General features: G+C 41.4%; 1 protein-coding gene across 1 annotated transcript in view; it reads left to right on the forward strand.

The window, feature by feature from the left end:
• The window catches only part of VWF (von Willebrand factor), a 123569-nt gene that overhangs the window by 82551 nt on the left and 15480 nt on the right, over positions 1-25538 (forward strand). The window contains exons 33-46 of the mRNA XM_042050443.1: positions 545-588; positions 4900-5077; positions 7939-8159; positions 9104-9296; positions 9940-10281; positions 13421-13626; positions 15929-16031; positions 16129-16203; positions 16731-16835; positions 17304-17509; positions 18976-19125; positions 22599-22709; positions 23996-24179; positions 25219-25259. Of these exons, the coding sequence (XP_041906377.1) occupies positions 545-588; positions 4900-5077; positions 7939-8159; positions 9104-9296; positions 9940-10281; positions 13421-13626; positions 15929-16031; positions 16129-16203; positions 16731-16835; positions 17304-17509; positions 18976-19125; positions 22599-22709; positions 23996-24179; positions 25219-25259 (2159 nt within the window). The remainder of the gene's footprint in view (positions 1-544; positions 589-4899; positions 5078-7938; positions 8160-9103; positions 9297-9939; positions 10282-13420; positions 13627-15928; positions 16032-16128; positions 16204-16730; positions 16836-17303; positions 17510-18975; positions 19126-22598; positions 22710-23995; positions 24180-25218; positions 25260-25538) is intronic.

Below are 25538 nucleotides of genomic sequence, written 5' to 3' on the forward strand. Positions count from 1 at the left end.
AACTGATGATATGAAAAAAATTGCTCATCACAGTCATTCCTGAGTGTAAGGAAACTGAATTTGAGTGTTCTTATTGCAGCTATTTGCATAGATATGCTGTACTGATCTTCCTGTATTTAATAAATGTGGGTGTGGGTGTGGAAATTCTCATTACCTGCCAATTTCCCAGAATATTCTCAATGGATCACAAGATTCTGAGGTCAGGCTGGACTCTGCCTCAGAGCCAAAGCCACGTTCATCCTTTAAGTACTATCTGGGCAGAGCTGTCTGTTCAAGGAGTGCTGTAGAATTGCAGCCCAGTTATTGCTCACGGAGTATTTTGGGACCACTGTCATTGTTTATGCCTTTTGTGACTTGTTCTGGTACACTTTGGACAAATGCCTGCAGTGTTCAGGTAGGGATTCACATACTCTAGCACAAACCCCCACACACTTCCCACAGCTTAAATCAAGTGCTTAAGTAAGCGATCTGTATTTTGGTGACCACCACTTAAAAGGCTGGATAAGGGAGTGGGATGACTAAAAAATATCTGCTTCTCTTTCAGACCCTGTCAGAGAATGCATAGATGAGGATGGAAACAAAAAGAAAGTAAGTGCATTGCCTGGGTTGGCCATCTGGCTTTTAAGTTGCAAAGTTCATGCAAGAACATGAATATCTTCACAGATAACCTGAAACAAAAAGTGTGGGACAATATTAAGAATTCTTTTGGAGGAGGAAAATGTTGGCTTTTGTACTGGTGGGATAACTTTGCACACAGAGGAGGCTTCCTCTAACACCACCTCATCTTGCAGAGTGTTGAATGTTACTGAAGTCAGTGCAGAACCAAAAGCTGTGACAGTGTTTGTCTTCCCTGACAACAAAAAATGCATTTCCATCTCCTGGTGAGAAAACTTCTGGGAAAGCTACACATGGTCAAAATAAAGGTGCATGTGCAGGGGCAACATCATTGTCCAGCCCCTGTCCTTCTGCTAAAATTACAAATCCCTTCTCCCTCTGACAATTTTACAGGAAGATAATTATTGTGTGATAGTTATGTCTCCAGGGAAAATCATCTCTTTAGCAATGGAGTCAAGTTTCTTGGAGTTCGTTTGTGCAAAAGTTCTTATTAATCCTGAGAAAATGCTCAGAAATATTAGTAAACTTTTCTGATCTCTCAAAAGTGATCCCACTCTAAGAAAGTGATGTTCCAGATGTTATAAATGGTTCAGGTTCTTCATCTCAGGTAAAATGCCAAGGTTTTTGAGAGTATATGTTACTTCATGCATTTGAAAATATTAGCATAAGCTTATGCCATGTTTTCTTGTAGAGATCAGTTATGAGTTCTGCTCTAGGATTTATCTTGAATTTCCTGTACATTAAAAATATTCCTTTGATTTTTCCCTTGTGAAGACATGACTGTGAGGAAGGATGTGGCTAATGAATGAGTATGAATTATCTAAACAGAGGAAATATGTCAAAGCTGCCTTACATGGTTGGCGTCAATCAGCTGGTCAGAACACAGAAAGGCTTTAGTTAAATCACACACTAAGCATAATCTGATGGCTTTGAGGCTGACAGCTTAATTAAGAAAAAAACCCCCAACAAACAAAAACTAAACTTGAAAAACTTTCTTTATTAAAACAAAAAAAGAATCAGATTCTTGTGTGCAGTTTGAACTGCACGTGTCCAGGCCTCTGGGCTCCTCAAAGCAGACACAGGTATGTGTAGATAAGCGCTGGGAAGGCTACACTTGAATTTCAGACATGTCAGGTTTCATTTTTGGGGGTGATAAACTTAAAGCACAATTTCTGTTCTGGCTAAAATGCTTTTAGAAGGAAACAGGCCAGGCTCCAGTCCATATAAAAATGAGCCACACTTTCAAATGGCAGCCTTTAGGGGGATTTTGAGTTGCCTCTTCTGTCAGCCAGGAAAAATAGGTGTTAGAAGGCACTGTGAGGCCACAGCCTTCTGGAGCATCCTGTGGAAGCTACAGGACACTGTGGAAGTTCCTGCCTCTGTGGTGCAGCATTCCCTGCTGCCTCACTGCCTCTAAGGTGCCACTGTTCTGTTCCCCTCTTCCAGCACAGCCCACAAATCCACAGGGAGGAAGAATCAAGGCTCTTCCTTCCCTGATTCAGAAAACACAGGCTTTTATATCAGATTCATAATCTTTCAGGCGTTGCTCAGAGAATTCTTGCAGGAGGCTCAGCTCCCCAAGCGGGATGTCTGTCATGCACCTGGCGATTGTGGGAACTGATCTCTTGCAGTTTGCAAGGAAATCTGAGTTCTCAGGATCAAAAATCTCAGCCTAAATCCTATCAGCATCGGGAATAATATGATTTGTTACATTTTCTTGGTTTGTTTTGTTATTACTCCTACCCTGGAAGAGACTGTAGAAGGAATATTCGTGATTAGGTCATTGTTAGTAGCAGAAGGATAGCAGATCCAATGTGCTGGGTCAGGCCAAAAATCCATCCAACGCCCTGTATTGTGTGGCCAAAAATAGGAACCAGGGAAGGAATGTTAATAAATATGTATAAAACTGTCCTAGCCATGAAAAATTTGTTACTCAGGGACACCCTGAGCTGCAAGTGACACCTTTTTGTATCTGATAGTGCTTGATAGTTTTGTTCTTTGAATCCTTGGAAGTTTCTAGTACTCATCAGATCCAGTGGCAAGGAGTTGCAGGAGTGCCAAACAGAGGCTGTCTAAAGAACCACTGGTGTCATGTTTTAATTTGCCAGTTGACAGAATATCAGAACAATTATGATAAATTAAGGGTTTTTTTAAATGTAGTTGGTTTTCATTGTTAGTCTTGTTTTGAAGTTTATAAGCAGGCGTAAAGGTGATAATAGAAGTGTAGATTTTTGTCTTATAATAGTAATATTTCCTCATGAAGTGAATTGTAGAGCAATCTGCATTTCTAGGCTGTTTAAGGTGGCAAAACCCACATTCCTAAGCTATTACCATGGCTTTTCTAGGATTGTTCAGCTCTTGGTTTAAAGAACAGACAAACAAACAAATAACCTGATCTAAACTAAGAGGTAACAGCCAAGGGAGCTGTTGAGGTGCGTAGGTCTCTCTCCTGCAGATGCACAGCAAGACACAGAGTGTGCACATCCAGGTTCAGAGCTCCCTCAGAGAGGAAGTCTGAGGCTTCCTGCAGTGTCCTGGCAGACTTATCCTTCACAGCCTTGAAACCCTGATTTTGCTTTCCTTTCTGTCCTGCTTTTGCTTCTACAGTTTCATATCAATTGGGATTTAGGCTTTGTCTTCAGAGTCCCTGTATTTTCCTCTGTACCAGGATTCTTGGGGTTTTTTTATCCCTCAACTTTTTTTTTTTTATTTGTTTTAATGTGTTTTGCTTTGCTTTTCTTGTCCAGCTCTTAGATGTTTTCTAATAAATGTCCTGTTAAAGAGTGAAATAAAACCAATTAAATATGTATGGAAGCCAGACTTGCACAGCTGTATATGTACCGTTCCAGGTGCTCCACTTTCAGTGAGTTGTAGGAAAGACAACTGTAATTAAAAAACATTCTATCTCTTCCTATATAAATACTTTTGCCGTCCTTAAAGCTCCTCTTGTTACTTTTTCACAGCTTCCTCTAGGCTCACAAGCCTGAAAAAAGTATTAAGCAACTTCCAGTTGCCTTCTTGAAGTCCTGAAACATATAAAACAAGTCCAGAAAATTAGCTTTGTATGTAATAATAATAATAATAATAAAAAAATTATGTAATTTAAAATAATAATAATAAAAATATGTAATTTAAAAAAAAATAATAAATATGTAATTTTTTGTGGCTGCAAATCTGCCAGCTCTTGTTTACACTTGATGGTATCCCGTAGCTCAGAGATACAGAGAAATACTTTCATAATGACAAGAATCATCTGTAAATTAGTTGCTACCTAGGTATTTTATCCCTTTTTTCTGCTCTTTTATGGGAATGATGTTTAAACTGAGAAGGGCAGGATGGGAGATGTCCATGCCCGGTATCAATTCTCTTTTCTTCCCCACATTTCTGCTTGTGACTATCAGGAAATGTTACCCAGCTCACAGAAGTGCAGTCTCACTTGTACTGGTGGTTCTGGACTCATCTCTGCAGAGAGCTCTGGGAAGAGCTGTTTCCCACATTTGGGGGTATTTCTCGGAATGTACATCTCAGGGATGAACACTGTTTTAAAACTCATTCAGCCTACTTATGGACTTTAGAGCTCTGCAGGACTGGGGCCAAAGAGCTCAGCTTTTTGCAGACAGGAATCTTGAGACACTCCAGACTGTGGCCACACCTATTTCTCTGTCATTTATTAGTACATAATTCTGGTGCCTTAAAATTCAGGCTGTCCTTTAGAAAACAGGAATATATTTCACACTTAATTCTTTAGCTCTAGAAATCCACTATGTGCATCTAATAACACCGATCTGGTAAAGGAACAATTTCCCTTTGGGAAGAGAGGAGCTGTTTTAAAGTTTCAGAGTTGTTGATAAAATAACTACAATATTCCACGCTTTCCTAGTTTGGAACAAATATTAATTCCTGCTGTGCCCTGACCATCTGTGGTTTATGAAAAATAAAGGATTTGAAATTTAAAGTAAAGCTGAGGGCAATTCTTTGTTGACTATGCTCTGCATGCATCTTGTAGGATGGCTATGCTAACTATAGATGGTTGGAACAAAATATCTCCTATTGTAGACTGTTATCTTAGCTTGGAATTTCCACCCGCTTCTTAGTGTTTCTAACTTAAACTTTCTTATCCTCATGAAGCCCTTAATATACTGGATTGCATTATTTATTTTTCCAAGGCTAATGTGAGCAGCACTGCTGTCAGGGTCACTTCACTTGCTGGCTGTAATTCCGTGACACCAGCCAAACTTTGCAATTTTGGTTTCAATTGCTGCACATTTGTGTTTCCCTCCCAAGCCTGGTGATAAATGGACATTACCAGACCAGTGCCACACTGTGACGTGCTTCCCAGGGGATTACACAGTTCTTGAGAGCCACCACATCAACTGTGAGAAGATGCCAAAGCCTGTGTGTCACAGCAACCTTCCTGCTGTTAAGGTGGAGGAAACTTGCGGCTGCCGGTGGATGTGCCCATGTGAGTATCTGTCCACGTGTGCCTCTCCCTCCCCATCACCTGAGATGTTTGACCACCAAAGCAATGCTGAATGGAGCTTCTCAGCCATTGAACACTTCAGAGGTGACCTGGGTGGGAGGAATTGCTGTTTAATTGTTGTACAGTGATTTAAACAAATAATTAGGAGCGTGAGAGCCTCACTGATGCCGGAATGCCTGATGCTGCTTGCAAGTTCAGGGCCACTCTGAGCTTATCTTTTGCATTCACAGAGCAACAGTGTTTTATCAGGGAGTGTCACACTCGATTTCCAAAGCTGTGTGAGCTGGGAAGGAGGATGTATGGAAGAAACCAGGAATTTATCTCGGCAAGCTGTAAGCAAGCAATGTATTCTTGCTCCATCTCGGGGCTTGAGGATTTGGCCTGCCCTCAATCAAGCAGGTGTGGCACAGAAACATCAACAAAAAAGTCTCCCAGCCTCCAGATAACCTCACACTGAGTGTCTGAGCAAAAAGCTGAACACTGTGATTGGTGCCTCGGCTGGGTTAACAGGAACAGGAATTAAGTGCATCCGCTCACATTTACAGGGTTAGAGGGATGCAGCCCTGAGGCTGGTGAACCTTTTATTAAAAAATAAGTGAGTTTAAATCTAAATTGATATGCTTACTTCTTAAAAGTAGATCAGAACCATATATATATATCTGTACACACACCTCTTCTTCACAACACATAATCTCAGTTTAAAATGTCCTCTGCTGAGCTGGCTGATTTAAGAACAATTTCTTCCAGCCACTGCTTGAAATACCAAAGCACATAGCTGGCTTTTGATCCCTGAATTCTTAGACATACAAAATTTTTTACACCCCGAGTTCTGGCATATCCTAAAAGTATATTTGATGAGCTAGACCCTTTGCATTTTGAAAAAGTAGAAATATTTTAGTTGGATAGTCATAAGTATTTTATGTTTAAAAGATAGGCTTAGTGATACCTACCCATAAGAAGTGCATCTTTATTAAATTTCTTGATCCTAAACACACAGCAACATTAGGGCATTACTTTTGGCATGCAAGACAAACCTTCACATAAAACCTTCTGAAAGGATGAAATGAAAATAACCTTTCCTACCATTAGCTGATTGTCATGAAAAGCCCTATAGTTCATTGGAGTTGTTTAAGATGAGCTAGGAACTGTTTATCTCTTTATGAATTTAATAAGCCATGATACCAAATATTTTTGTTCCAAAGGTGGTACAGCTTGTGAGGGAAAAGTAAAAAGTTTTCATGCTACAGAAGGAGGGAAAAAAAATCCCCAACCCCCTCCAGCTGATTAAAAAACCCCATGGGTCAAGTCCTTTTAATGATTGCTCAGTGCAACCAGGGTGATTCTGTGCCAACTGAAACAAAATCTTTAGCAGCTGGAAAGGTTGATTCTGGTGCTGTGTGACACAAAACTCACAGCAATAGAAAAACAGAGATGGGCATAACAGAGGAGGTGCTGAGTAGGAGCTCAGTGTGAGGCAGCATCTCTCTTGTTATGGAAGGAGGCTGGTTAGGCCACCCATAAAAATGCTGCTAAATTGACTCATTATTCACTAATTTAGAGACCTAAAACACAATTTCCAGCCATGGCTTGACAGTGTGGGTGATGTGACAAATGCTTCTGCAAAGAGGAAGTCCTTGAAAAAGTGTTCTTAGGTCATCTGAGTTCAGAGGATGGTTCAGGAGTTACACTGCAAAGGTGCTTGCTTGCCGAGCTAGTTACAGATTTTACAGCAGCAGGATTTGCAATGTGATTCATGGCTGTTGTGTGCTCTTGGACTACTTTGAAATGGATCACATTAGTGCATTTTGTGCTACAGAAACCTATGAGAAGTTTAAAAGGATTCCCGTCATCCTTATTTTTTTTTTCCTAGATGTCCATGAATAAGTAAAGATTGCAAACCATGGTTTAATTGCTAACTCGTTTAATTGTTATTTATACATGAACTTCATGAGCAGACACAGTAAAATATCTGAAGATGCTCCAGTGCTCCAAAGGGAGCCCTCCCTTCCTCCCTCTCTCTGGTTGCTGTTTTTCCTAGGAAATTAAATTTGAAGGTCATTGAATAGGAAACAGGTTATTCTCAGCTACAAGCAAAGTACTGAATTATTAACGATGGTAATTTTCCTCCTTACATGTTTTGCTGGCATTGCTTTTATTGTCCTTATTATCCTTTAAGCAAGAGATTTGAAAACATATGAGCCAGAGCCATCAGGTTTTGTTTTGGTTCTTCTGGGATCGTAATCTTCCTTGCTTTCCAGTTTTTGAAGACAAGGAAGTGTTTATAACCCAATGACCAGAACACTGAGCTATCAGCTGGCCATTGGTTCATCCTGTGCTTATTATTTCTCTGCAGTTTTCCTGTTTCCAGTCTGAAAAACAAAGTCCCTGGGTATCAACTTGTGATGTGCTTGATAAGAGTGAAATAGTGTTATTTGGAATCAAATGTAACACAGAAGATAATGCATTGCAAAGGTTGAACAGTGTGTTACAGTCTTTCTACAAACAGCAAAGGGATATTCCTTGTTTTACTTTTACATAAACTCTATTACTAAATCATATTCAATTGAATAAGTTTCAGGCAAAGGGATTTTCTACAAGCTTATCCAAATCTTTTGTAATATTAATAAAAATTATTCCCAGACAAAGATATTTCAAAAAACCTCCACATGTGATGAAGTATTTTACCAAAGTTTCTTGTCAATGATTTGCTGCAGCATTTGCAATTCATACCTTCCTCTCTTTCCCAATTAATTGGTTCCCCATGCCCACAACAGTTGTGAAGAAACAGTAAAATTTAAAAACAAATGCCTGCATGGGTTTTTTTTGTTGTTGTTTATTTTCAGGTGTCTGTATAGGAAGTTCATCTCAACATATTGTCACTTTTGATGGGCTGAACTTTAAGCTGACTGGCAACTGCTCCTACACCTTGTTTCAAGACTTGCACCACGATATTGAAGTCCTGCTCCATGAAGGGCCATGCAGAGCAGCACCCAGGATGAACTGCATGGACTCCATTGAAGTGAAGCATCGTGGTGTGGCAGTGCAGCTCTTCAGTGACATGGCAGTAAGGAAACACCATGAATTCATCTGTGCTTTGTCTGCTTGTGCTGCAGAATTCAGGTTATGGGGACAAATTTCTTCCCTTGATCTAGTTTCAGCCTATTTTGAACATCTCTTCTACATTTCGTGATACAATCAGTGTTCACATAATGAGCCAGACATATTTCTCCTCTTGTTCTCCCCATTGTGCTGGTATGCCAGTGTCAAGATCAAGGGATTTGGCAGTGTCTCCCTGACACTTCTGCCAGAAAGGCAGGATTACAGACAGGACATACTCCACTCTGATTCTCCTCTTTTAGCAGAGGTCCTTTACACTATGGGTTTTTTTGGTCCATGGGAGAGCGCTCTGTTCCTCACAGAGCTGTGCCTGACTGGCCAGCTGAAGGTCTAGGGAGTTGCTTCTCACCTTGTGTGCAGCTGGACCTCAGCATTCGAAGAAAGGGCAGCTTAGTGTGCAGTACCTCTGTGTTATAGACACAGAATACTCAAACTCAACCCATTTTTCAGCCTCCATATGCTCAGACAGACATACAGGAGTTGGCTAACTTGCCAAAATGATCCCTTCTGACTTGTGTATCAAAATAGGATGGACCAAAATACCTGCACCAAGTTCTGCATGGTGCTGGACAGCCTTGACTTCCACTGAGGCAGCATTTGAACCTCACAGCATGAGGCTGTTAGCCTGTAAAAATGTGATGCTCAAACGGTGCACTTACATAGGAAAATGTTGAAAGAGTTTTTAATGTAATTCACAGGATGAAAGTCAAGTATTTCTGTATGTTTTTAGCCTCAATAGAAAGCTTCAGCTGAAAAAATTGATTCTTAGGTCCAGATTCAGTGGGATCTTCAGGTATTTGTCACGTCAAAATGTGCTTCAGCTGTAAAATTAGGTTGATTTGTAACTGCTTGCTAGAACTGATGTGACGACCTCACCTTTTTTTGAAACAGGTGTCTGTTAATGGTGAAGGGGTTCTTATCCCCTATTCCAACAGCTTGTTTGAAATCGCTGCCTACGGAGAAATTATGCATGAAATCAAGTTCTCCCTTCTTGGACATAATCTCACATTTACTCCAAGAAACAATGAATTTATTCTTAAACTTAATTCAAACAGCTTTTCTTCAGGAACAAAAGGGCTTTGTGGTAAGTATGAAAGTTAATAGTTTTAACAGCTTCCTACTTGGGCTTGAACTTCTATTTATTTTATTGCTATTTGAGAATCTTCACATCTGTAAATTCTCTGGGTGAACTGGTCCCACATTTTTGGGGGAATATTGCAAATCTGTGTGGGTTTTCCTGCTCCTATCACCAATGTAACAGCTCACTTATGCCTAGTAATACCTTAGAAAGAACAGGAGAGTCAGCTCTCTCGTTTTTCTTGCTTCAAGTTATCTTTTCAAGGATTTGTGCTTTTTTTTTTTTTTTTTTTGATGTGGGTTTAGTTTTAGATTCTTACAAATACATTTATGTGAGAAATATGCTTGCAGTAAAGGTGAAAATTTTGAGAGGGGAACTTCTACCTGGGCGAGTTAATTCTACGGTATCCTCAGTGGTGTAATCTATACAGAGATTGTACCTCTGTGGCATAACCTGTACCTCCTTTAGTGAGGAAAGAGGAGACAAGACCCAGGGTATTTATGCCTCTATTGACAACAGCTATAAGGAATATCATGAATTCCTCGAGCCGCCGCAACCACTGTCATCTGTCCCATCCCTGTTTTTCTCTAGGTTTATTTTACTGCTGATTCTTCAGAGGTTTTTCTTTTCCTTTTACTCACCCTGCCAGGGCTGTGTGACCAGAACCACGTCAATGACTTCACACTGCGCAATGGCTCTGTCACTGCTGACAGCAGTGTGTTCATCCAGGACTGGACAGTGACAGAGCCAGGGAAGGTCTGTGAGAGCCGGAGGGAGGACAGGTGCTCCGAGAGCGCGCCCAGCCGCTGCCACCTCCTGCTCTCACAGCTCTTTGAGGAGTGCCACAGGATCATCTCCCCCAACATGTTCTACGAGGGCTGCATGGAGAGCAGCTGCTACGAGGAGGAAGCCTGTGAGATGATCACTTCCTACGCTCACATCTGCAGGGAGTACGGCGTCTGCGTAGACTGGAGAGCACCCGAGCTTTGCCGTAAGAGTTTTACTCTGTGCTAAAACTGATACAGAAATTGTCCCGCTTTGGGACATCTCGTCAGTGTAATATTAATTTTCTGAATGCTGCAGAAGTTCCAGATTAAGTTTATTGTACAAGTGGTGTTGCAGATCTCATAACTGGTTGGTCATCCACTAAGTTGAATATTATGAATGAAGTCTTTCTTGGTAAACTGCTAACTGGTAAAATTCCAGGCTAGAGGGAAATAAAGGTTCTCTGAACAGGTACCCACAGCTGTGTGACAGTACCTGACTCTGCAACCACTGAGCCTTTGTGGCACCAGGTTTGGGCTGAGAGTCTGCCAGGCTGTTTTAGTATCAGATATCATTGCTTTGATACAGACTTTGGAGGATCTCAGGTGGACAGAGAAACTCATACTTTGGACTAGTGGAACTGCTTCCCAGCCCATCACTGTCATACCTGGCACAAAATTAGACTTTTCTTTGTAACAGTTTCACAAATTCCTCCCATTTCCATCAAAGCTGAAACTTTGAGAATGTGGTAGAAGAGCCAGTGTGATTTTAAGTTTCTACTACAGGGAAAAACGGGGAAATGGCCTCTCTCTGTGGTGTCATTTCTTGCCAGGACATACTGGCTAGGCTGACTGAACCAGCTGTAATTTGCTTTGCAAATCTGGTTCTCCTTCTGCCTGGGTTTTGCTTGTGTTTTCGAGGTGAAAAGTTTGTGCTGTGGGGAAGCAGTGTAGCAGGATGTGAGTCTGGCACATTACCAGAACCCAACCAAGGCAAGCAAGACACCCATGCTAGTTCCAAACTCAGGCTGCTGTTACTTTGTATACCTTCTTTCCTAAATTCTCATAGACAAGTAGTTTTACTTTGTCTTCCTGTTTTTTTTCTTCCTTTATTTTTGTTCCTGTTTCTCCTGAAAGCCCTATTAGGAGGCATACCTAAAGATCTGCCAAAAATGCAAGGTATCATTAAGTACAAATAAGTAACTCTTGAGGTGGCTTATTCTACACCTTCTCCTGTTAGCCTTTCTGCAGTGATGGTTGCAGCCATTCAGATATTCCCTTAGTGTTCTGGTTTAGTCAAGTGCCTTAGATGTGGGTGTGTGTAGGCATTTTCTTTACCAGCTACCTCCTCACAGAGTGTCTTGATGTCCCAGTTGGTTTTCTCACATCCTGCCTCTGTAGTTGAGTTGTTTCTTGTTGCTTTGCTTTCTTTCTCTGGATACTTTTCATTTCAGAACTGGAGAACCAGCATCCTAAAGGCATGATACCAAAAAAAATGTGTAAAACAAAGGCTTTTTTTCGTGTTTTAAACTCAGACTGAAGGAATGATGGGTAGGAAGTTAAGAATGTCAATGTGAATTTGGCCTGACCCTCCAGTTGATGTTTGGAAAATCTTTCCAGGATCATAGGTTATTGAACACAGTCTGTTTGGAGTATAGTCCTGAAAAGCAGAGGGAGAACATTGCCAGCCATTTTCCAAAGTCAGTGCCTCAGTCAGACTTTGCAAATTGTAATGTCCAAAGCTGGATGTCAGCATATTACCTTAATAACTCTATGCAGTTTTCAGATTCCTATCTGATTACACAGCCTGTGCAAGAATAGGCAAAGAGTTGCTCATTTTAACACTAATTGCATAAAAGTCTTAAGTGTCCTAACAATAACATCATCATCTTTCTTCCAGCAGGTGCCTGTGTGCAATTGCCAAAAATTTAAATTGTCAACATTTGATTTATCCAAGTTACATTAATGACTAAATAGACAGCATGGCTTAAATCACTCTACCCTCACATGTTTAATAGCAGTGGCACAGTTCTGGGTTACCTGCTTCCCTCCTCCCAATCCACTGAATCCCTGTCATTTCTGTAGAATTTTATTTGGGGTTTTGTCATGCCCTATTGGGACATTCCAAGCAGTCAAATCCTTCCTGATTGCTCTTCCTGGGGGGGTGAATATACTTCCTGTAATTCAGATATATTCAGCCTGGAAAAGAGAAGGCTTTGGGGTGACCTCATTGTGGCCTTTCAGTGCCTGAAGAGGCTACTGGAAAGATGGAGAGAGGCTCTTGACAAGGGCCTGGAGTGACAGGACAATGGGCAATGGCTTCACACTGACAACAGAGCAGGTTTAGATTGGATATGAGGAAGAAACTGTTTCCTGTGAGGGTGCTGAGGCCCTGGCACAGGTTGCCCAGAGAAGCTGTGGCTGCACCATCCCTGGAAGTGTTCAGGGCCAGGTTGGATGGGGCTCTGGACAACCTGGGATAGTGGAAGGTGTCCCTGCCCATGGCAGGGAGGTAGAACGAGATGCTCTTTAAGGTCCCTTCCAGGCCAAGCCATTTTATGGTTCTATGAAATAATTGGCTTTAACATGGAAAGGGTTAATATTAAAGACATTTCCTTTCTGTCTCTGTTGGCTGCTAGAAGGGTGTGTGCAGACAGTTCAGCTGATGAATGTTTTCTTGTTTGTTTGGGAGCTCAGGTTTTCTTTCAATGTTTTTTGTCAGGGGACTGAAAGAAAGTTTTATAAACCTCACAGCAGTCACAGACTGGGAAATAAGAAACACTTTTTCTGATTGAAGAGAAAAATAGAGTTAAGGGAACGCACAGTATGGAAGCTGTGTCCCTAGTTTTTTTGAATAGCTGTAGCCCTAATTTTGTGTTTGCTTTTAGAGAAAATATCCTAGGGTTTGTGAACACATCAGTAAAAAATTTCTGTTGGCTTACAGGGCTATGCAATTTGCCTTGATTCAGTTAATTCTGTTAATAAGGCAATTCAGTTAAAAAGATGCAGAAATCCAGAAGGTTCAGTTTTGAAGCACCAAAATGTTCTGTTTGTTAGCTTTCTTTAGTTGTATGGGAACACTGCAACCTACCAAGTTTAAAAAAAAAAAAAAAATCTTTCTTTAATGCTTTAGTCTGGGCTATCTCTTAACCATGCACTGTTACCATAGACATAAGGTTCTAAATTCTTGTGTCTGTAGCCCAGTGTTGGAAACAAGATTTGTGCTGCAAGGGACCAGATCCATCCATTGGATGATGGCTTTCTAAAATTGAAAGAATTCTAAAGAAAGCTTGAGTGGAAAGATTGATCTGCATTTCTTTAGATCTCTTTAGAAAAAGGTGATGTTTTCTTCTCTGTCTTGCTCAGCAATGAAATGTGCCCCATATCTGGCATACGACCACTGCCGCACAGCCTGCGTGAAGAGCTGCGAGAATAATACCAAAGTCAGTGTCTGCAAGGATTATCCCACAGAAGGCTGCTTCTGCCCAGAGGGAAAGGTGGTTTTTGGTGACAGCTGTGTTAGTGAAGAAGTCTGCACTCAGTGTGTCAGTGAGGATGGCACGCACCATCAGGTAACTACATGCACAGGAACCTCTGGCACTGGTTGGAGTTCACACCTTTGCAAGTAAATCTGTTTTCCCTTTGGATACTTTATTTTCTAGCTCAGTTCCTCCTACTCTGCTGGCTGCTAGCCCCATTTAGCTCCCCTAGTGTGAAATTGGCTGGGACTGGATATAAAGATCACAGCTGGGACTGTACAGACCTGGCAAGGCATGACAATTCCATGTGGAGGGAGGTCTAGAGGAAAGAGAGGAGGAATGATGGCATAAGTGAATATTTACCAAGATAAACATCTCCATTCAGCAGACTTTTATGAGCAATGACAATTTAATCATAAATCTGCATCCTTTACTTGTGTTGTATTGTCTTTGCAAAGCTCACTGAAATCCTCATGAGGGGCCGTGGAGGGACAGGCATCAAACTCTTCTCCCTGTGACCAGGGAAAGGACCGAAGGGAAGAGCTGGAGCTGTGTCAGGGTGGGTTATGTTGGATATCAGGAAAAGGTTCTTCCCCCAGAGGGTGCTGGGGCACTGAACAGGCTCCCCGGGGAATGGGCACGGCCCCAAGGCTGCCAGAGCTCCAGGAGCATTTGGACAATGCTCTCAGGGATGCACAGGGTGGGATTGTTGGGGTGTCTGTGCAGGGCCAGGAACTGGACTGGATGATCCTTCTGGGTCCTTTCCAACTCATGTATAAAATATTTCCAGTGGTTGGTGGGGAACAATGAGACCAAGTCAACCTTATGTCAAGTGGTATTTGTCTATATATATATGTATATATATATATATAATTTATTTTTGAGGACAATTATTCCTTCGATGAAATTCATCCTTTTAGTTTTACTGGAAATCCACTTTGCTCAGTTAAGGCAGCCCTCTCTGTGGCAGTATGGGACTGGGAAAAGCTATGGGTGCTGGGTACCAGACTGCAGTGAAAGGCACTGTTGATTCCAGCATCATGCAGTGAGTGTGTCCCCTCTTCCAAACTCTTCCCTGTGTCCCCTGTTCCAAGTAACAGAGGTGGTTCCTCTTCACCGCCAGCTACTCAACTCTTGGAGTTTGCACCTTCATCAGCCAATCCTCTTCAATCCCCATTTTTGTTACAGGATTTGAAGGAGAAAGGACTTTAATTGGGGTATTTTGTGGGCTTTGGATTCTTAATGAGATTTTTGGGGAGGTGGAGGACAGGGGAGGATCAGCTCACACAGCCATTTTACTTCTCCATCACTCCAGACTTAGCTTTGTGAGCAATACACCAGGCACTTGGGTCAGGATTTCCTTAACTTCCTTCTTTTCCCCTGGTGTTTGTTCCTCTGTTCTTTTCTACCCTAGATTGTGTTTGGGCTTATGGGATTCTCAGTCCTGACACTCACACAGACTGGCTTAAAACGTGTAACCATCCCTGTGTTTAGGTGCAGTATGCTTAGATTTGTCTTTTTTTTTTCTTCTTATCTCTAAAGGGCTCAGCAGACTGTTAGTTTTAAACCATGCTCCAGAGTTTTCCAGATGACAGCATCCTGACCTACTCTACACATTCTCCCCCAGAACTGGATTCATTGTGCAAATTAAAATGTCTGACAATGCATCTTTCTACTCTTACCTCCCTATTCACATGGGTGTTAAAGGTGCATAGCTTTGTGTGGGCAACTGCAGCTTTAATATCAATGATTTCCTCTCTCGTGGGAAGGAGCAGTTATTGAAAAATTATTCTCTTTACTGGTGGTTTCTGAATGTGCTCATTACCCCCAGGTAGTCACCACAGTGATGGTTTCAGTTTTAGAGTTGCTAGAGTGCTTTCCCAGTCTTCAGTCCACTGGAGAGTCAAGTGATGACACTCCAAATATTCTTAATGTAAAAATATGCACTATGTATTTCTGTGTGTTGAAGTCCTACTAATTTGGGAAAGCAGACACTTCTCTGTATTTCCCAAAATAATGCTGTTTCCCTTATTACTACTGAACACGCAATCATGGTATGTAGTTGCACCAGTCCACTGTTACTCACAATAGCCTGCAATTGCATTTATATCTGAGCATTTTTCACACTTAAAACAATAGTAATTCCTCATCCCATTCACACATTTTTTACATCTTTTGCTAAATTGGCACACTACAGTCATTTCAGAATTATGTCTCCTTAGTTTCTTACTGGTAGCAGAGTAACCAACCCTTCATAGATGAATCTTCATAAATCTTCTGATTTTCCAGCTTAATGTTACTCACCCTCACCCCCTCCCATCCTTCCATCCCAACATACCAGTGACCAGAACATTGGATTTCTTTCTCACACTCTGTTGGGGTTTTTTCCATGCAGCACATGGAAACATGGATTCCTGACAGTGAGCCCTGCAAGATCTGCACGTGTCTCGATAACAAGAAGATAAACTGCACGGTCCGACCCTGCCCAACTGTCCAACGTAAATTCATTTAGCTCTGTGATTGCACTTGAATTGATGTTTTGGTTCCTGGTTTCCTAGTTCTTATCCAAACTTGTTTTATGGATGTTTTCTCTAGCTGTCCAGTGTGGTCCATGTGAAGTCGCTCGTCTGCGCAGGGGCCCTGGCCAGTGCTGCCCTGAGTATGAGTGTGGTAGGTTCTCATAAACTCTTGGAATCTTCTTGGTCTGTAATTTTACCAGATATTTCTAAGGTATACAGTCCCTTTTAAAAAAAAAATATTTAATTCAGTGCTGCATTTTTGATATCACTGAGTGATTGTACAATCATCTGTGTGGAAAACAAACAGCTCTTAAGGATATGAGTCTTCATTCACTTACAACTTCATCCCTCTTTCTGTAATAGATAAGGAAGGGAATGGACCAATTTGTTTTTGTCTAGATGACATTAGAATGGTTTTTTTTCCTCAAGCATTTATTTTTGCATGGTCTATATTTGCCCATTAAATATAACATTAGAACCTTAATCCCCATAACCCGAGCTTGAACTTTTCTCTAAGCTATTTTGAAAACAAACTCTGACCTGTTGAACTCTAATGTACTTCATATTTTAAAACAGCAATTGAGTGTGAGTTTAATGGGGATGTGCATGTGTGTGTGTGTCTTTTCTTGAGGACTAACTAGGCGTGGTTTTACCCACTCTCTGATTTTCTGTTCTCAGTGTGTGACCTGGTTTCCTGTGATTTGCCTCCTGCCCCTGTCTGCGAGTTTGGTCTGCAGCTTGCCCTGACCAACCCCGGAGAATGCAGACCAAATTACACATGTGGTAAGATCATTTTTCCTAGCAGGGAGTGACACTGGAACGCTGCATTTGAGCAGCACTGACAACTTCCTTTAGGCATTATTTTTCCCCTTCTGAAAGGTTTAATTTTGGCACCAATGGACATGTAATGATTTCCCAGACTTGGCATAAGTGTATTGTTGGCACTTTGAGTACACTTTCAAATTAAGGACAAGAGAAACACTTTACTCTTGGACATGTGTTCTCTGACCCTGGTGCTTATTTTATAAATCTTCTTGTTTGTGTATGAGACAAGAATTTTTTTGGCAAGGCAGGAACTTTGCTGAGTTCCTGAACCCGAGCCTTTTATATCTGCATTACTCTTCAGGCTTTAAGGAGATTTATAACAGTTTGAGGTAGTGATTAATGCCTTGCTGCCAGAGAACTGTCCTGTTCACTGGCAGCTCTCTGAAAATCCATGAGCCTGACACGGTGCCCACCTTCTCCTGCCAGCCTGCAACAGGGAAATGTGCAGCTCTGTCCCAAGGCTCTCCTGCCCGTCGCATCGGATGCTGACCGTTGTCAAGACCGAGTGCTGTGATAAATATGAGTGTACCTGCAGCTGTAGGAACTCCACAGTGAGCTGCCCTCTGGGGTATCTCTCCCAGTCTCTCACCAATGACTGTGGCTGTGTGTCCACCACCTGCATTCCAGACCGGGTAAGGGAAGTGAAATGTCTTTTCCATGGATGAGAGTGTCTTTTTCCACATGGAGTGGCAGCACCAGAGAAAGCAGGCAACCTGCTTGTTTAGAGAGAAACAGAGAAAAGCAGAAAAATAAGTGTTCTAGCAATGAATTATCTTGGGAACAGAATCTAAGAGCATTCGTCTGAGCATTATTGACTTTATTTTAGGGTTATTGTTTTAGGATCACATCCTGCTGCCAGAAAATCAGTGACAAATTTATTTTACATTTTGATAAAAGAATAATAAACCCCCAATGAGACTGCTGGAAAATGATGCCAGGGCGTTTTTGATTTGCAAGTACCTGAAAGAAACACTCTATTACTTCATGCTGTTGCTTTTTTTATTGCAGTAGTGTATTCTGACATAACCAGTCCATTTTTTGTAACTTTGAGATGATATAAACAAAAAACATTTCAAACTTAAAGGTGTCTCAAACCTCAGGAATTTCAGAGGTAATTTTTAATTTGTTTTCAGATAACAGAGACACATACTTTGGAGCCACTACAGTTACTGTATATTCTTCCAATCCCATACTAAATTTATTGACATTTGGTACACCTTAGACCTAAAATACTTTGTGCTCATTGATTACCTTTGTCTCTGCCTGAGAAGGTGTTGTATCTTTTAAGACCTATATTGCCACTTTTAAGTTTTTGCCAAATTAATACCTGACTCTGCTCAAGCTTCACGAGGGCATATTTTTCTTATTTTGCCAACCTTTTATTAAGTTGTTATATTTTGTTAACCTTTAAGATAAAGTTGCTTAGAGGAGAGGTTGCAAGGCAATTTAACTTTTTCATTAAACCTTTATATAGGGTTATGTTGTCTTGCAGCTCAGGAGATCTACCTTTTATTGTCCATTTCTAAGGAGTTCACAACCTTGCATAATTCATTTTATGTCTCTGGGACTTGCTTGCTCTATCTATAAAATTAAATTATGTTCTCTCATTAATACCAAGCTGTAAAATTTACTAATAGGAAGTTCAATATAAGGGATGGCTCTGCTTTTGGGGTAGCTGTGATGGCTTGAGGATACAAGAGGATGAAAGCTCCAAGCAGGATCTCTTCAGATCAGATGGTTTAGCTGGAAAAAGTTTTGCATGCAAGGCTCCCTCTGCAGGACTCACTGCTTATTATCCCTAAATATTGTGTCACATTGTTCTTACAGGCAAACTGAGTCAGTCCCTGGGCAACTCCACTGACTGCAGATAAAACTCTCCCATTTATTCTGTATAAAACAATAGCTTTTCTCACACTTATTTTTCCTTTCCTCAACAGAATGACCAAAATTTTAAGACCAGTAGCATTTCTAAGGGGTTCAAAATATTCCAGAAAGTTTATGGTTGGTTTCACACCCTAAAATGCAGCCTTTTGGAGCTGGCAGTTTGCCCTGACAGCAGCAGTGTGCTCTTTAATGTATTAATTATTGCATTTAATAGGTGTGTGTGCACAACAACATAGTCTATCCTGTTGGGACAACCTGGGAAGATGGGTGCAGGGAATGCTCTTGCACCGGTGTGAGGGATGATGTTACAGGACTTCAGATGACGGAGTGTCGTGACAAAGAATGCGACACGTTCTGCTCTCGGGTGAGTAACACTGAAACCAGTGCAATAACCAGCAGAGCCCTGGTGGGGACCTGCAATGATCCCTTTTAAGCCTCCTTGTTTGGAGAGAAACCAGAGAAAAATAGAAAAATAAGTCTTGTAACAATGGATTATCTTGGGAGCAGAATCTAAGAGAATTAGCCTGAGCATTATTGACTTTATTTTAGGATTATTGGTTAGGGTTGCATCCTGCTGCCAAGAAAATCAGTGACAAATTCATGTCACATTTTGATGAAAGAAAAACTGCGTCCTGAAGTGTCTGTCATTTACACCACTTGCTCAATAAATGTTCATGATGTCTGAAGTTCAATTGCCAATGTCTGTTCTAGCTCAAGTTCACTTTCTGAAGTTCCCATTTCAGCTCTGTCTGTTCCTCATCTCTGCCCATTGTAGCAGTAATAACACCTCATGCTGGGGCCTTTATTGTGCTCAGACATCTGCTACATCCTATAAAACCCCGTGGTTTACTTTTGGAAGTCTGCAAAGGAAGCGTGAGCCACTTTGTTATATTGATTCAGATGGTCAAACAGGAATAGACAGAAAATTGGTACAAAGAGTTGGTAGAGGAATGTGACTTACGTCAGATATCAGGAAAAGGCTCTTCCCCCAGAGGGTAATCAGGCACTGAACAGGCTCCCCAGGGAATGGGCACAGCCCCAAGGCTGCCAGAGCTCCAGGAGCATTTGGACAACGCTCTCAGGGATGCACAGGCTGGGATTGTTGGGGTGTCTGTGCAGGGCTAGGAGTTGCACTCAATGATCCTCTTGGATCTTAAATATGCATCATTCTCTAGAACCAACGAAAAAACCCCAATCCATTAGGAAAAAACCAACAAAGCAAGTGCAGAGTTTGCTGAGAAAGTTTGAGTATGCCAAATGCAGTAAAAAGCATGTGAGTAGATGTGGGAGTTTTTAACTTTTGCAAGAGAATCCTCAGTTTCCCTGTGTAGAAAAGACTTGTCCCTATTATGGCAATTTTTATGAAACATTAGATCTAAAGTATCTGGCTGTGTTTCAGCTCACAGCAATAATTTATCAATAATTTGTTATTCCAATAAAATCTCATTAATGCAGAGCTACAGTTCCTTGACATTGCATCATCAAAAAAATCTGGTTAAAAACACATGACAAGACTTGGTGGAAATGATGCCAGTTCTTTTTGTGACTTTGTCCTTTCTTTTCCTCCTTTAACGGTTATCAAGGTTGGACAACCAAAACTCTAACTGTTGGACTACTTGGATAGCTCAGATTTTTTTCCTTTGCTTATTCCTGATTCAGTGGATATACATATCAAGGACATCAGCAGTGCTGTCATCCAGTTTGAATTGACCTTAAACTTATTTTTCAGTTCAGATTAGATGGCATTGAAAGTTGTATTGATGTCAAATACATACTTTAATCGTGCATCATTACTAGGATGATATTTAGACTCTCTGCTGCTCCTGGTTATTAATTTCATTGCCAGGTGTTAAAGTTGTGCAGTATCTTTCTTGACAGTGTCATATGACTTCTGTGAAAACAGCTTGGAGGTTTTTTTTTAATCTGGCTACACAAGAAGAGGAAAAAAAGCCCTAAAAAGCCCACAACATGTATCAGCTTCTTCATGCTGATGAATGGAATGTGCTACTGTTGTCCTTAGCATGGCAAAACTCAACTCAAATCGTATCTGTAGCTTTAGAGTGTTAAGAAATGCTATGGATAAAAGTGGATGTTTCATTTAAATGAACCAACCCCTCAGTTCTGTGAGGAGCTGAGCAGCAAATATTGACTTCTCACTTGCAAACCACATGTGGATTTGCCTTGTCGCGTGTCAGAGTCCTGTGGATACTTCTGTCCTCTTTTGTCTTTACAAAGTTCTGAGAAAACAAGCAGATGATCCCTGCAGGAATTGCACCTGCTGCTCTGAGCACCCTGCTCTGGTGGAAGGTGTCCCTGCCTGTGGCAGGGGGTGGGAATGGGATGATCTCTCAGGTCCCTTCCAACCCAGGCCGTGGTGTGATTCTGTGGTCTTTGTCAGTATGTTAGGGGTGCAAATCACCCCTGGAGTCTGTTCTGTAAGACCTCTTTGCACTTTAGATGTCTGTGTTCACACTAACTTAGTGATATTTGGGTCCTCCAGCTCGGTTTTGCTTTTTCCTGGGCACAAACAGCTCATGGATTTTTACTTCTCTTGAGTTTGCCACACAAAAAGTTGTATCTGACATGTCAGATGCTTCAGACATGTATTTAGCAGATAAAAGTAATGTAAAACCAAATACTCAACAGCACAACTTTTCTCACAGAGCTGGGTCAAGGTCTGGCATCATATTTTATGACATTATATGAACTAAACTTCCATATCCAAGTCCACTGATTATCAAGGTTTGCTAATGTGCATTGTATTGCAAAGCAGGGACAGTTCTTGAAGGGATGGAGCAGTTGGGAATCCCTCAGTAATTCAGTTTGACCAAAATAAAATTATGCTTATTTTTACTGGCATTTTTCACGTGAACAATATTATCTGTGACAGAACATCTTTCCTTCAGCTCTGTACTGAGATCAGGGTTATGTTTTGCCCCTTGGAGACTGCCTAGCTATTACATATAGAATATTTTATTTCTAATTAGATTAAAGCTTTTTGCTTTCTTGCACTTATATATTTCACTGTTTCAGTATTTGGCTGCTTGCTTCAGGAGATTAATATGTATTAAAAGTGAGAATTGGGATTCCTGTTGTTTCTGTGGCTTGGGATTTTGGGGGTTTTTTTTGACCTGTTTTGCTGGATTTATAAGATTTTTCTTTAGTAACAGAGGGCGTACTGTTCCATTTTCATGCCGCTTATTTCGTTTTCCATAATTGAGTGTTAAACTTTGATAAGATACATAATCTCTAGTGTTGCATAGTAGTTTAATTTTGTTATCTTAATTTGTAGAAGTTTTTTTAAGTGCCTGTTGCTGGTAAACTGTTGGCTTAAACTGTGTTGGACTTGGCAGTGCTGGGTTAATGGTTCAACTTGATGGTCTTAATGTTTTTTTTTTACCTAAATGATTCTATGAAAAGATGAAATGATCAGTTAAAACCCAGTCGCTGGATTACATGTCCGAGCAACCTGCATCCTCCCTCTGCTTAAACACAGGGCAGTCAGGTGTCTGAATGTGCTCAGACTGAATCCTACCCTTGAATTCTCTGGAACTGGAAGGGCAGTTGTGAGTGCTGATTAACCCTCTAAGATGCCACGAGAGCAATTTTTACCTTTAATTTGCCTTTGTAAAATACTAGTATAGATATAAAAATATTTTTTTTAATTATTAAAAAAACCCTCATAATTATATCTGTCCTTTTTCAAACTCTCCTTTGCATAAAACTTTGCTAATGTTAAACATTTATCCTAAAAGAAAACCCTGAGATGGATGTTCTCGTATGCCTCCCCTTCCTGGATCAGTCAGTCCTTTTCTTTTCTTTTCTTTCTTCCTCCAGGGCTACAAGTATATTGTGCCAGAAGGGGAGTGCTGTGGGAGGTGCCAGAAAACTGCCTGTGAGGAGCAGAACTTTTGGCCTCGGGGTGATGAAGATCCTCCTTTGCATGAGGTGAGGCTCCAGTGGGATGGACACTTCCCCTCCTAGCAAAAGCCCCCTGGAATTCTTTGTGTTCCATGGAAGGAAGTGAAGATGATATCAGCTATTTCTTTTACATATCAAGCAGCACTGAGAAACAATGTTTTGGGTGTCCCATGACCTACCCAGTCAATTCTCACACATGAATCCTCCCCACCCTTTTCTGGGCCAGATATTTTGTGTACAATTACTAATTTCAGCCATGGTAGCTTGAAAGAATGTTCATTGGGTATAGTGCCTCCCTGACCATCAGCTATTTGTTTAAATTATCCCAGTTAATTTGTATTGCAATCTGCTGCTGTCTTAAAAAAAGCCTTGTTAAAATGTCATTTTGCAACCTGCCTTTTTCCTGATTTTAACAAGGACATTTCTTAATGTGGATCAATATTCTTCTCTGCTTCATCAAACAAGCCTTCAGAAGGCCTATTTTAATGTCCCACTGTCTCTTGCTGATTTTTTTTTGGTCCTAACAGAATAATAGTTACACTTTGCAGTCTTTTTTTTTCTACTACTCTTGCAACTCTTCTGTCATAAGTGAAGAACTGTTTAATCCACTAGAAGAAAGTGGCTTTTTACTAACTTTCTGAGCAAAGATGTTTGAATTGACTGCAGCTAGGGATCTGATCTTCAGTTTCACTGTTCTTGAAGTGTATTCAGAGTGGTAATAGTGAAGGAATAAGGCTGCAAAGCAGTGACCAGCTCCTCCCACCACTGAACTGTGGCAGCATCTTCCTCCTGGCCTGTGGTGATGTCTGTTCCCATAAAGAGCAGTGGGAGTTCCCGCTTTGTCTGGTCTGTGGGTGATGATAATAAGAGAACTGTCAACAGGATCTCATCTTTTCTACATTTGCAAGTGTTTCAGGTCTAGAGTCTATTGCCAGAGCCTCCTTTGGGCTTAGCAGAGCTGATTTGCAGCAGGCTGCAGCAGAAAGAGGAGCTGCTCAGTTACAGTGCAGTGCAGCCAGTCACCATGGGATCAATGCAGATTTAACTCCAGTTAGGAGTGCTTTTCCTTCTTCACATGCTGTCTGACATGTCCCTTTTGAAGGATACTCTGGTAATTCTTATTCTCTACAAACTCAGTGTGCTCTATAAACGGCTTGTCACCATAAGGGTTTGTGGAGAGCTGTTGAGTGACACTGTTCCTGACGCAGTAAATGTGCTTTTGGCAAGCCACCATCTGGCTGGGGTGGTCTTCCCTCTGTCCAAGGGCACAAATACTGCTGTCTGTGTTTAATCCTCTCACAACTGCCCCTCAGGTCGGCACGGAGTGGCGATCCCCCTGGAACCACTGCATTGTCAACGAGTGTGTCCGGGTGAACAATGAGGTTTTTGTGCAGCAAAAGAATGTTTCTTGCATCCAAATGGATGTGCCTGACTGTCCAGAGGGAACTGAGCTGCGCTGTGACCAAGTGATAGACTGCTGTCCTTCCTGCAGATGTGGTAAGGTTTGGGGGATGACAAACAGCATCGCTCCAGCATGAATTGTTTCATGGGGTGATCTTCTGTTTCTCAACAATAACTTTAAAAGTGTGTGTTATGGAAGCATAGCCCCACTTTGAAGGTCTCCTGTGTAATTTAGACATTGAGTACAGAAGCACTTGCTGCTGCATCCAAAGCCCCATGGGCAAAAGCAGAGGGGGGAGATTCTGCCTCCCATTGCCTTAAGGGAGCCCACAGGAAAGATGAAGAGAGACTATTCACAAGGGCCTGGAGTGACAGGACAAGGGGCAATGGCTTCACACTGACAGAGAGTAGGTTTAGGTGTGATATTTGGAAGAAATTCTTCCCTGTGAGGGTGCTGAGGCCCTGGCACAGGTTGCCCAGAGAAGCTGTGGCTGCCCCATCCCTGGAAGTGTTCAAGGCCAGGCTGGATGGGGCTCTGAGCAAGCTGGGATAGTGGAAGGTGTCCCTGCTTGTGGCAGTGGGATTGGAACTGGATGATCTTTAAGGTCCCCTTCCAACCCAAGCCTATGATTCTATGACTCCTTACATAGTCTTGGCTCAGAAGTCTAAATCAGAAGATTTGGGTAGTTGGCCTCAGTCTGGGAAGACTCACAGTGATGTTTAGTTGACAAGTATGTGTGCAACCACAGGGTGAGGAGGGAGCAGTGGGAGGAGGAGAGGATATATGCTCTCTAACTTGCAGAAAATCTGAGTGCATCTTCTGAGATGCAGAAGATGCATACTCTGAGAGTATGAGGTTTGAACTGGAGGGGAAAGTTTATCTTCTGCCATGTATTTGTTCAAAAAAAGCTTAGCTAGAGATATTTTTATGCAGCATCAAGTATAGCTCTGACAAATTGTTTCCTTTCAAGGTATAATGTAAGGAGGCTCAGTTATGCCTCTTTACAGTGAAACTGGATACAAATTTCTTCAAGCTGGAACTGTGCTAAGTCAAAAAATCGTCACTGTGGTTGATTAAATCTTGGAACTGTCATTGTGATGGTAATGCTAAATGGAATACTTCGTTCTTTTTCAGTACCCCTGAATGGTTGTCCTTTGAATGGCACTGTTATTGGGGTAAGACACAAATTCCTTTTATTTGCTGAGATGGTAAGATACCTAAATGTATGAATGAGCTTTTGAAGGACACACACTTGTCAGAATACACACACACAGAATACAGGGCAGCTTTTTTTCCAGACAGAATCTCTGCAAGAGAGACCTTGGAGTAAAAGCAGTGCCAGGGGGCTCAGCACGTCTATGTCCAGCTCCTGACTCTGCCAGGATCTTCCTATATGACAATGAGCATCTCTGCAAAATGGGGACAGCAATATTTCCCTATCTTGAAGGATGCTT

The sequence above is a fragment of the Corvus kubaryi genome, unplaced genomic scaffold (assembly GCF_017639235.1).
Source record: "Corvus kubaryi isolate FWS band 111438036 unplaced genomic scaffold, C.kubaryi_AGA036_p1.0 74, whole genome shotgun sequence".
Taxonomy (NCBI): domain Eukaryota; kingdom Metazoa; phylum Chordata; class Aves; order Passeriformes; family Corvidae; genus Corvus; species Corvus kubaryi.